The sequence below is a fragment of the Anolis carolinensis genome, chromosome 5 (genome assembly GCF_035594765.1).
Source record: "Anolis carolinensis isolate JA03-04 chromosome 5, rAnoCar3.1.pri, whole genome shotgun sequence".
In the NCBI taxonomy this organism is placed as follows: Eukaryota; Metazoa; Chordata; class Lepidosauria; order Squamata; family Dactyloidae; genus Anolis; species Anolis carolinensis.
The window spans coordinates 14,578,415-14,590,890 of NC_085845.1; the positions used below are offsets into that span (position 1 = coordinate 14,578,415).

Below are 12,476 nucleotides of genomic sequence, written 5' to 3' on the forward strand. Positions count from 1 at the left end.
ACATTTGAGCAGAAAAAAAGGATATTGTAGTATTTTAATAAGTAATAAGTACAGTAGAGTCTCAATTATCCAACATTTGCTTATCCAATGTTCTGGATTATCCAACGCATTTTTGTAGTCAATGTTTTCAAAACATCGTGATATTTTGGTGCTAAATTCGTAAATGCAGTAATTACTACGTACGTAGCATTACTGCCTATTGAACTACTTTTTCTGTCAAGTTTGTTGTATAGCATGATGTTTTGGTGCTTAATTTGTAAATCATAAACTAATTTGATGTTTAATAGGCTGCTCCTTAATCTCTCCTTATTATCCAACATATTCGCTTATCCAACGTTCTGCCGGCCCGTTTATGTTGGATAAGTGAGACTCTATTGTAACTACATTTGTGGTCTAATGTAACACGATAATCACCCTTTTAATGTAATATTTGAATTTCTGGATTTTTTCATTCATAAGGAATGAAATGTTTAAGTTTACAGCAATATGAAACAATAATCAGCTAATTTGAAATAAGCCTGATCCTGAAAGAAAAAAATATATGCCAAGACATTGCAACAGAACATTCTGAATTACCAAAACTGATGTGTCCAATCTGGGATTCAAGATGCTACATGCATTGCTCTGTATACCAGAAACTGTGCCAAGTTATGTTACGGAGAGCTACTGACAGAGAGAAATAAATATGGATATTTATGTAAATGACTATATTGCACAGGGGGCTGTTGATAGCTTTGCAAATATATGTGTTCTCTGCCATACATACATAAAGAGATACACATTTCTTACAAAAACAGTGTGCATTTGTGAGTTAGAGAGCACACGAGAGAAAGAAAATAATGCTTCGTATGCTCCCTTAAAATAGCAAGATTTTATTTATCATTATTAGCACATATGACATGCTTTAAAGAAACATTTTGCTACAATTCCTCTTCCGCTGTGACAGAACAGCTTTGCATGGCGTCTGTGAGTGTCTGGAATTTGGTCGATCCCAAAATCCCAAACAAATTATTTATACAGCCCTATCAGTGTGTATCCTGCGTTACAACTCTACAACAACTCAATGAATGTAAACAACTGCAATCTGATATACTGTTAACTTTAACTTGGAATGTGTCCCAAAAGCAAGGAAACAGTATTTATTTCCAAACCTTCATGAAATTCATTTGGGATGGCCGGCATTCATATCTGAATGGCATTGTTCACCCAATTTGACTTTCACTATTTGTGTGTCTGCATTATGCTATGTGCATGCAAGGTTTCGCCTGACTATAATCAACAAGAAAAACCCTCATGTAACATGAGCTTTTAATATATTGTCTGTCAATAAATCCTGTGTCTACACAAACACATCATAATTCACAAAAGAGCATCTGATGTTCCTATACGGACAGTGCGTTAAGGACTTTCCTAATTAATAGCCCAGATTAAAACCTCTTGGCAATCAATTAAGATTAATGGCAGAAGTCGCTCTCCATTCTCCGTATTCAGAGTCTTCCTCTTCTGCCTCAGCCCCCACCCCTGGGCCTGGTACCCCCATCTCAGGCTGTGAAAACCCCGGGTCGTGAAACTTTAATCCTGTTATCTGTTGCCTTCTCCATCTGAAAAGCTTAGAGATTAACACAGCAGACATTATCGAATTTACAACCAGCCGCTCGGACAGCTGCCCTATTTTCCACAGTTAATGGAAAAGGAACTAATCTGGTTAAGAGCGTAGGACTAGTTCATAAATCTGGGTGCACAAGACAGTTAAAGCTGTCACGTCTCCTCTGGAGAGGAGCAACTGAATTAAACTGTCAGTTTTCTACTTGCTGTTTCTGGAAGGGTAACAGGCCCTTCTGTAAACTGGACTAATGAGATACTTGGCATTAACATAAACCACATCAGTTCCCAACAGGTCATAATCGCTGTGTTGGAATCGAGGAGTTTGCATTTTATGATGGAGCATAGTTATATATAGATACAGAAGGCGTTTCGTTCCCTGGAAGCCTCGTTCCAATTACATGCAACTGTTTTGTCCCAATCTACCACCTTGTGGGGTGTCCTGATGAAAACGAGAGGCTGAGAAACAGATAAATAGCTCTATCAAATATTGGGTATAGAAATGCTACTGCAATAGGAGTTGATGTGAAATATAAAATAAATGGGGTGCTCTAATGCTTTCCAGTGCATCCAGGTCAGTAGCTGACAGTTACAAGTAGAAATTAAAGATGTAGGCAGAGAGGGAAAGTGGCATCGTTGTCCTCATTCCACTTGTACTGTATTATGCAAAGATATCATATCCCACATATTCACAAAATTAGTAGTTGTGGACTTAAATCCAACCCTGCATTGAATCAATGAAACTAAGTATTGACTTACTTAGTTCTAATAGTTCTGGTGAATTCGCTCTAACTGGGACTAGATTTAGGCTAGTATTTTTAACCACTTTCTACTAATCCTACATTTGCAAAGAATGGCTTCCTTTTCCATGCCTAACCACAATCTCACACTCTACTCCCATTAGGGACAGAATAATGCCACAATCTTAAAAAGAGTGCAGATGTGCCACATTCAATAAACAACTGTGAACAGAGAAAAACTTTCTGATAACTGTGGTAGGGTTTATATTTGTTAGCACTATAATGAGCATGTCTCAGTAAATACTCCCAGGAAACAAACACAGAGCTGGGATGCAGAAAGATTGTTCTCAAGGACAACACACTTCACAAAATTCAGCACACAAAATCACAGCACTGTGATTCTTCTGGTTAAGACTGAAAGCCATTCTAGTATAGTTGAGTGGAAAGGTCTGAATGTATTATTGCATATACTGTGTTATCAGCCACTCTGTCCTAGCTCAATCACAACTCATAATTGTTGTGTGGATAAAATATTCACATACTGTGTAGGTAAATTATGAAATTCACAACCAAAAGATGGGTGCCATTTTGAGAAATTCATGGAAGATGAGGCTATCAACAACAGCATATACCCTGTTTCCCAGGAAATAAGACATCCCCTGAAAATAAGACCTAGCAGAGGTTTTGCTGAATTGCTGAATATAAGACCTCATCTGAAAGTAAGACCTAGCAAAGTTTTTGTTTAGAAGCATGCTCTAAAGAGAACCCCAGAGCATGCAGGATTGGTATATGCAGGTACCATAGGTTGTTGTACATGAAAATAATGGTAGTAACAAGAAAATCTTGATAGGATTCACAGTTTGTCTGGTCATGCTGGTTTGTGACGACAACTATTGTACAGTTCAACAATAAATGTGAATTCTTCTTCATGGAAAAATAAGACACCCCCTGAAAATAAGACCTAGTGCATCTTTGGGAGGAAAAATTAATATAAGACACTGTCTTATTTTCAGGAAAACACAGTATAATCCTTCCAGTATCATAGACAGCATGTCTCTGTATATCTACTACTGAGAGCAGAAGCAGGTAAGGGCTATTACACAGAAAGTTTGGAGCCTTCCCATACGCAACTAGCTGGGCACTGAGAGAATAAAATGCAGGATTACACAGAGTATGGTTTGATCCACCATGGCTTATCTGACTTCCCCAGAAGATTCTCTGAGGTGTAACTACAGGAATTTTTCTTGTTTTGATATTTCCAAGAATGAACTCTTACATAATCCTAATTCTGATAGTGCTCATTATGAACCTAATTCTGCACACAGTGGTCCTGGCAAAGCAGTGACTCCTAGTCTACTCTGAGCAAAATCCAACATTAACATTTTTTTAAAGCTATAAAATGTTCTCATATAGATTCAGGATTGAAAGTGGCAATAACTTTCAAACAGAGGTAAAGCCAAATGGAAAAAAATAACAAAGGTTCTGAAGGGGCTTGAGTAATTTATGAGTCTGGATGCCAATCCTGACTTGTAAATCAAAATGCATGAGCCAGCTTAGATAAAGAGCAAAGGAACCGGATGTGCACAATGAACTGTATGCCAAGTTTCTGTCTTCTGCTGCCTCAAGTCCCTTGAAAAAGCTATGAAATAAAGGGAAAAAAGAAAAGCCAATACCGTCTTCTTCAACAGCGTTGCCGTGACTGCGTTTAAGCACTCCAGCGTCTGCCTTGGTGTACCAATGTGGTCTGAAGGTTAACATAACCTCAATTAAATTCAAGAAGCACTTCTGAGGATTAACTGGCTTTTTAATAGAGCAACCCCAGAAGTATTGCCGTTCTTTCTTCTTCCCTCTATCTCTCTCAACTTTAAACAAAACAGCAAGGGCTCGTGGTGATGCATCATTTATAAATTACCTTGTTAGTTCAACCAAAAAACCCCATCCAACACCCATCCCAAAACACTGCTTTGAAAAAAAAAAGAAAACAAAAACGAAACTCCTGCTGAGGACTCCAACACGTTTGATGGAAGGCCTTCAAAAGAGTTCATGGCTTAATGCGGGCTGTTTATTTGGGGACTCCGATCTATACCTGCTGTCCCCTGTCACTCCCTGGAAACTTGGTGGCAGATGTTGCCACGTTAAGTTGTCTCTGAAGTGGCTCTCTCTCCTCATCTCCCCACCACAACAGAGTCAAACTACATTAGATCTCTTCTCTTTGTGCCTGAGGCATATTTGGGAGTGCAGCTGTGTCCACCCCCTTTCTACCTTTCGTGTTTCAGCCCTGCCTCAGGCAGCAAATGTGAGACCAAAAACACTGTTCTCCCATCCTTAACTACATCTGCTGACAATCCAGAAGCCTCGCTGCAGGCTGGGGTGGAGTTGGGCCTCTGCTCGGAACAGATGTCTGGGACAACCTGCTCGCTCACACCTGGACAAGCCTCCCTCACCTTGCTGACTGCCAGCTGAAAAATTGATGGCTCCAAGGGGATCCATCCACAATCAAAGCTTCTCCAGTCAACAGCAGGAGGTCCTCAAACTGGGCCAGCCTCGCCATTAGTATCTGGTGATTATCAGAAAAGTAGTGCAAAAGGAAAAAGAGGAGGAAGGGGTTGATTTCTCTTTTTGCTTCAGCCTCAATCGCTTGATCAATATCTCAGATTCAAATGTGAACACAATGGAATGTATGAACTACCTGGTTAGAAACTGGCTATGTAAAATAATAACATGTATGTGTCGTTTGGAGCCCCAGTGGTGGAGTGTGTAAAAGCACTGAGCTGGAGACCAAAAGGTCCCAGGTTCAAACCCCGGGAGCAGAGTGAGCGCCCGCTGTTAGCTCCAGCTCCTGCCAACCTAGCAGTTCGAAAACATGCCAATGTGAGTAGATCAATAGGTACCGCTCTGGCGGGAAGGTAACGGCGCTCCATGCAGTCATGCTGGCCACATGACCTTGGAGGTGTCTACAGACAACGCCGGCTCTTCGGCTTAGTAATGGAGATGAGCACCAACCCCCAGAGTCAGACATGACTGGACTTAATGTCAGGGGAAAACCTTTACCTTTACCTTTTATGTATTGTTTATTTGACTCATACAAACAAGGTTCTGGAGCTTTAAAGCAATAAGTAAATTTCCCCTCTGGGTATAAAACATGCTTTATTCTTAGACAGAAACTGTGTTCTACCAATACTACACCTCAGCTCGAACATGAGAGATGTCTTTAGCACATTGGTCAACAGCAAAATCATTGAGCCAGTTTTCAATGATATGTGAAGTACAACACTCATATCTACGAAACCAATATCCACAGTTTCATTTATCCAGATACAGTAGAGTCTCACTTATCCAACATAAACAGGCCAGCAGAACATTGGATAAGCGAATAAGTTGAATAATAAGGAGGGATTAAGGAAAAGCCTATTAAACATCAAATTAGGTTATGATTTTACAAATTAAGCACCAAAACATCATGTTGTACAACAAATTTGACAGAAAAAATAGTTCAATACGCAGTAATGCTACGTAGTAATTACTGTATTTACGAATTTAGCACCAAAATATCATGATGTATTGAAAACATTGACTACAAAAATGTGTTGGATAATCCAGAACGTTGGATAGGCCCGGGCTGTGGCGCAGGAGGGAGAGCAAGCCAGCTGCAATTAACTGCAATGAATCACTTTGACTAGGAGGTCATGAGTTCGAAGCCCCTCGGAGCCTATGTTTGTTTGTCTTGTTCTATGTTAAAAGGCATTGAATGTTTGCCTATATGTGTAATGTGATCCACCCTGAGTCCCCTTTGGGGTGAGAAGGGCGGAATATAAATGCTGTAAATAAATAAATAAATAAATAAATAAATAAGCAAGTGTTGGATAAGTGAGATTCTACTGTATGACAAAATATATCCTTTCTGGTCATTAAAGGTCCCATTTATATTATTGACATGCCAATATAGTATGTTCCTTTGTTAAGGCTCTCTGTTTAATGAGATTTCCACAATCCTCTTATTGATCTTGACCTGATCAATACACAGGCTTTGAGTGATGAGCAGCGTATCCACTTTGAGACCAACACAAGTGTTCTACAGAGTGAACAAGACTGACAAAGCCTGATTCATACTTGCAAGAACATGCATACAGGCAACTGTTCAAAATGGCAAGCATCTCATAAGAACTCCAGGCTTGATAAGCTCCCAGTGGTTCTCAGGGAGCAAGAAGGAGAAGGAAGAGTGTGTTATAAAAGTGGTTTGGAGTGTGGGTTGTATGTCTTTTGGGCTGTGTGGCCATTAGGCTTGATCGATCCACGAAAAATTTGATTCTAAACTCGTTTCAAAACTAGAGGGGGGCAGCGTTTCGTTTCTGAAGGTATTTCCGAATTTTGCCCCCCAAAAAATTCGAAATTAACGAAAATTCGTTATCTTCAAAATTAATTCGTTAATGGCGGATGCGCATGCGCAGTCGCCCAAAAACAGCCCCAGAGGGAGAGGACTTTACAGGACTCTCCCACCCTCATTTTTTGAGTGATCTTCTTCAAACTTGGTACAGTGGTAGAACACATTTAACACTGATAGCTCACCAAAATTTGGAACGTTTCCCTTATCCTCTGATTTTTGGCGAATTTTCATAGCTTTTATAATAAACCATTTTTTAATAATTGCAGAAATCTGTTCCTGCTTTGAAAGTCTTATTTCCTGTTAAATTGGGTTGTCTTTACTGTGAAAGTCATAGTTCTACTTCAGAAACTTTGTTTTTGTGGCTGAAACTTTGTTAAATTGGTGTGTGTGTGATATATACTGTGTATATATATATAGTCCCTGCATATGTGTGTGTGTGTTTGTGTGTGTGTGTATATAGGTAAAGGTAAAGGTATCCCTTGACGTTAAGTTCAGTCATGTCTGACTCTGGGGGTTGGTGCTCATCTCCATTTCTAAGCCCAAGAGCCAGTGTTGTCCATAGACACCTCCAAGGTCATGTGGCCGGCATGACTACATGGAGTGCCATTACCTTCCCGCCAGAGCGGTACCTATTGATCTACTCACATTGGCATGTTTTCAAGCTGCTAGGTTGGCAGAAGCTGGAGCTAACAGTGGGCACTCACTCTGCTCCCGGGATTTGAACCTGGGACCTTTCGGTCTGCAAGTTCAGCAGCTCAGTGCTTTAACACACTTCGCCATCGGGGCTCATGTATATATAATATACATACACATACACACAATGTGGAGAATATGTGGAAAGGTAGATAGATAGATAAGTTGGGAGCCACAGCGAAGGCACCTTCCTGGGAGCAAGGTCTAATAATAATAATAATAATAATAATAATAATAATAATAATAATAATAAAAAAAAATCCCTTACAATATCCAAGATGGGTCACTGCTACAGAATCTTGGGAGGTTTAGTTGGTATGGTACCATTATTGGCAGAGAAAGCCAAGCTGTAGGAGTTGAAATCCAATCATTTATCCTCCCTATAGAATCAATTTTATATGCATTTTTAGCTACAGAAAAGCTAAAATCAGGACAGTAAAAGAACAACACCCAGAAAATGGGAATTCCAGACAGGAAACAATCAGGGCCAGCTAATACCTCCCAACAAAGGATTCCCCCAGGTAGGAAGCAGCCAGGCTTTGAAGCTGCAAGGCTATTCAATGCTAATCAAGGTGACCAATTGCAACATTCACACTTGCCTCCCACAGACAAGAGTTCTTTCTCCCACCCTGGACCTTCCACAGATATATAAACCCCACTTGCCTAGCTTCGCACAGACGTCAAAACCTCACCACCGGGCCCCTCTCTGTCTCTCTCGGTCTCTCCATTCCCGGCTCCATCTGCCGCCTTCCCGCCTCACAGAGAGACACCAGGCCTGAGCTGAGGCGAGGCGGCGGCGGCGGCCATTTCCCCCCTCCGTCTTCCTCCTCCTCCTCGGCCTCCTTCCCCCTCGCCCCCTCCCATTGGCTGAGCCCGTGATGCCCCTTTTGCTGAGGGGCAAAAGGAAAGGGCCTGAATGGTGGGAGTTTGGGTGATTTGCAAAAGCTTTTTTTTCCTAACGAAAAAAACGACGAAATAAGAAAAAACGGCCTCTCGCGATTCGAAACCGCGATATCCAGACGTGTGGACAATCAAGGCCGTATATTGCTTCAAAACAAACGAAAATAACGAATTAATAACGGGTAACGGGGAAATCGAATTATTTGAGCAAGCCTAGTGGCCATGCTCCAGAAGTATTCTCTCCTGACGTTTCGCCCCCATCTATGGCAGGCATCCTCAGAGGTTGTCTGCCATAGATGTGGGCGAAACGTCAGAAGAGAATACTTCTGGAACATGGCCACACAGCCCAAAAGACATACAACAACCCTGTGATCCCGGCCATGAAAGCCTTCGACAACCCGGTTTGGAGTGTGTAGGACAAGGAACTGCTGTTGGAGGGTGGGAGAAGAAAGCTACAGCAAGTTAGAAATTCATTCCCCAGGTGAATATGTGTAGACTTGACTATAGGAAGAGGTTTCTCTCATCCCTACTTCTCAGTACCACAGTGACAAAGCAATGAAACATATGCTGCAGTGCTCTAGGTAGATACCCAGTCAAAACATTGACTATCACAGATGTCACTTTCCTTCAAAAGAAGGAAAAAAGAAAAGATAGGAGAAATGTGACAATTTGACATCTAATCCAAAGATTGGTTGGGATCTTGCTGGGGATTTATATGTGCCATAATCAGAAGGGTTATATAAACACAAGTCATTTCTAACTATTTGTACAATGAGACATCCAACCCTTGACATGAGGTCGACTTACACATGACTATACATGGTATGTATCCCATAACATCTGGTAGGACCTTCCAGTGCCTTCATGGTGAACACTCTGAAAGAATCTTCCCATTGTAGTCAATACCTTAAAACATTTCATGAAAGTTGACTGTTTATGTGTGCACATTCAAGTGGACATTCTATGTACCATATACAGACCTATGGATCATGAGAAGTCATTCTTAAACCTATCAAATACCCCTCTCCACAAACCTCATCTCCTTGCTGCGGTCGCATCAAAGACACTCTGTCATACTGCCGCCTCAGCAAAGCCCACAGTGCATCGAGTCGACCCTATTCAAAGGAGACCCAAAAGACTTTTGATTAGCTGGCATATACGGCAGCAGTTCTCAACACCATTAACCGTCCCTGGCTATATCTTGGGGATTATCTTCAGCCAAATGACACTGTAGGACAATGAGCGCTCCTTAAACGGGATGCTATTAGGCATAAATTTTGCTTAATGGGAACACATTGAGCCAGCGATGTGTGATTAAATAAATGGTTCTTAACAATGTGTTAAATGAGTGGGAAATTCCAAGTTCTGGTCTTTTACTATTTTAAGTTGACAAGGGGTTTTTACAAAGACACACAGAAACACAAACTGCAAAAGATTAAATAAATATTATGGCCTCAATCCTATAAATTAGTTCCAACTAAAGCAGGCCTTTTCAATCAATTTTTCACTGGATAAGTCCCACTGATTCAAAAAGCCTTACTAGCTGGGGCTAATAATAGGCGTTAGGTCCAAGTGTCTTCAGGCTTTTGTCAAGGAATGGCAAGAATATTCATTTGTCATCCACAACAGGGATCTCCTGATGCTAAGGAAACCTTTGTGCAGACATACATATGTGGTTTTGTGGTGGTGGTGGTGGTGGTGGGGGGGGGGGGGGGGGTTGGCTTTATAGCAATGTTTTCTTAATAGGAAAAGCAAATTCATGTTTTCTGATTAGAACACAAATATGTTTTCAGCATGTAAGAAACTCTTGTATTTCTCCACAGAAAGGGAAGAAAATATGCCTTCTGCACAGAAAAAGCCCATGTGTATTTTTCCACAGAAGTTGTATTTGTGCACAGAAAAACCATGCCAAGTTCTGCACAGAGAGTTGGTTTTGTGTAGAGAAAATGTATTTCTGCAATTTAAAAGATCCCTGAGTTGTTATCAAAAAGAGGCAAGTTCACTGAATAAAATTAAAAAAACAAAAGACTTCCAGTTCTCAAGTGCTATGTTCAGAATTGATTGGGATTCCAATCATCTTGCCTCCATTCCATGCTATTTCTCCTGGTGGCTTTCAATGCATGCAGATGCGACTGGTTCTTCAGCTATTTTAAGATCAACTCCAATTTGCCTCATAAAACCCAGAAAGCCAACATAGTGTGGGGGCTTGTGGCTTTAACATCACTGAGTCATGGAATACATTCTCAAATATCACCCCAAATGTCATGGATTTAAGGTTCAATCTACTGGATAATTATGTTAGAGGTAGGTCTAAAACCTTTAGCAAATTCACTACTCTATTGACATGGAAAGCAGCATCAAGCAGTGATTCAATGACAAAAGAATAAATAAAGTACCTTAATTGGTGTATACCACTTCTCCTGAGGAGGAGGAGGTGAGGTAGGCTTTGGTTTTGGTGGTCTAGGTTGAAATGGCTCTTCTGTCTCTTCAGGCACTGTTACCACGGCATTTTTGGCTTTCTCTAGCCGAGCCCCTTCTTCAGTCGATCCTTTATCTCCCCAACGAACCTAAAGTAAGCAAGATTTGTGATCAAAGAGAGTTTGTATCTTTAAATTCCAGGGGCTCAATCCACATGTCACACCAAAAATATATATATGAAAAGGTAGAGGGAGGATCTAGGGTCAACTCTGACACCAATTGCTATATTTAAGTATAAACTTTTAAAAGTACATCTGATAAGATGGACCTGCGTTTACAAACACTTGTTCACTACCGTCTCAAAGTTACTCTCTAAGGTACTGCTAGATCCTTCCCCACCTGCCTTTCTTTTTTATGCTGGAAGTGATTCTAACAGAGCTATGTATTTGAAAAGTGTCACATCATGTTAATACTATAACTCAGCTGATTTGTCTGGGTCAAGTACAATTCTTTACAGCATTATAAAATTACTGCACCAGCCGATGCATGTCTATTCAGATGTCCATTCCAATCAGACATATTCCCAGGTAGGTGCATATAGAGCTTCAGCTTTAACTTTTCTGTTGAGTAAAACAGTTGACTCTGATTGCAGTTTGTAAACATTAGGATAGGCTCACCTTGAGGCATGTTATTATCATTTTACCTTCAACCAAACTATTATGAAACGGTAGAAAACCCCTTTCTTAAAATGTGTTTGAAAATTGGAAGTGCCAGAATGTGTTAATCTAGACTAAATCTGGGAAACTATCACCAATGATTACTAAGAGCTTCTTTCTTTAAAAAGTGGTGGCAAACCCAGAGTCTCCATACAGCCTGTTTCACAGACAAATTCAATAGCAAGTTTGTTTCAAAGTAGTACATGTATGAGTTGCCATACCATCCCTCAGTGTACAGGAGCTAGAAAAACCTATCAGACATGGTGGTTGAGACTCTGCGAAAATAAGTTATATAGGAGTCCCTGATGGCACAGCAGGTTAAAGCACTGAACTGCTGAACGTGCAGACTGAAAGGTCGCAGGTTTGAATCTGGGGAGCGGAGTGAGCACCCACTGTTAGCCCCAGCTTCTTTCAATCTAGCAGTTCGAAAACATGTAAATGTGAGTAGATCAATAAGTACTGCTCTGGTGAAAAGGTAACAGCCTCCATGCAGTCATGCAGGCCACATGACCTTAGAGGTGTCTACGAACAACACCGGCTCTTTGGCTTAGAAATGGAGATGAGCACCAACCCTCAGAATTGGTCATGACTGGACTTAACGTCAGGGGAAAACCTTTACCTTTACCTTTACCTTTTCATGCAACAGGTTTGAGGTTGTGCCACCCTTAAAAAAAATCCCACAGTTCTATCTACATCAAAGGTCAATGACTTCCGAAGTCCCTAGGGCTTCATCCAGTTCTGGGACAAAGGATTTTCTCTACAGAGATTCTTCTGTGAACTTTATTTTATCTGAAGTGGCTGGTTGCTATCTTTAGAAGGTATGATTACTCAATTAACCCAACTTCTTTTCCCTTTGCCTTTTTATTTATGGATATATGTTTTTGTCCAGGAGGGCCATATTCTTAACCAAGAAGAAATAGAATATTCATTAACTAGAAAAAAAGATTTCTGCAGACCTCACGCAGAATGTGTGTGTGTGTTTGTGTGCTTTCGAATTGCCAGCTATGGCAACCACATGAATTC

General features: G+C 40.7%; 1 protein-coding gene across 1 annotated transcript in view; it reads right to left on the reverse strand.

The window, feature by feature from the left end:
- antxr2 (ANTXR cell adhesion molecule 2) overlaps window positions 1–12,476 on the reverse strand; it is a 141,621-nt gene that overhangs the window by 47,159 nt on the left and 81,986 nt on the right. Inside the window, exons 15-16 of the mRNA XM_062981465.1 lie at window positions 10,716–10,886; window positions 9,354–9,434 (exon numbers count right to left, since the gene is read on the reverse strand). Coding sequence (XP_062837535.1) covers window positions 9,354–9,434; window positions 10,716–10,886 — 252 coding nt within the window. The remainder of the gene's footprint in view (window positions 1–9,353; window positions 9,435–10,715; window positions 10,887–12,476) is intronic.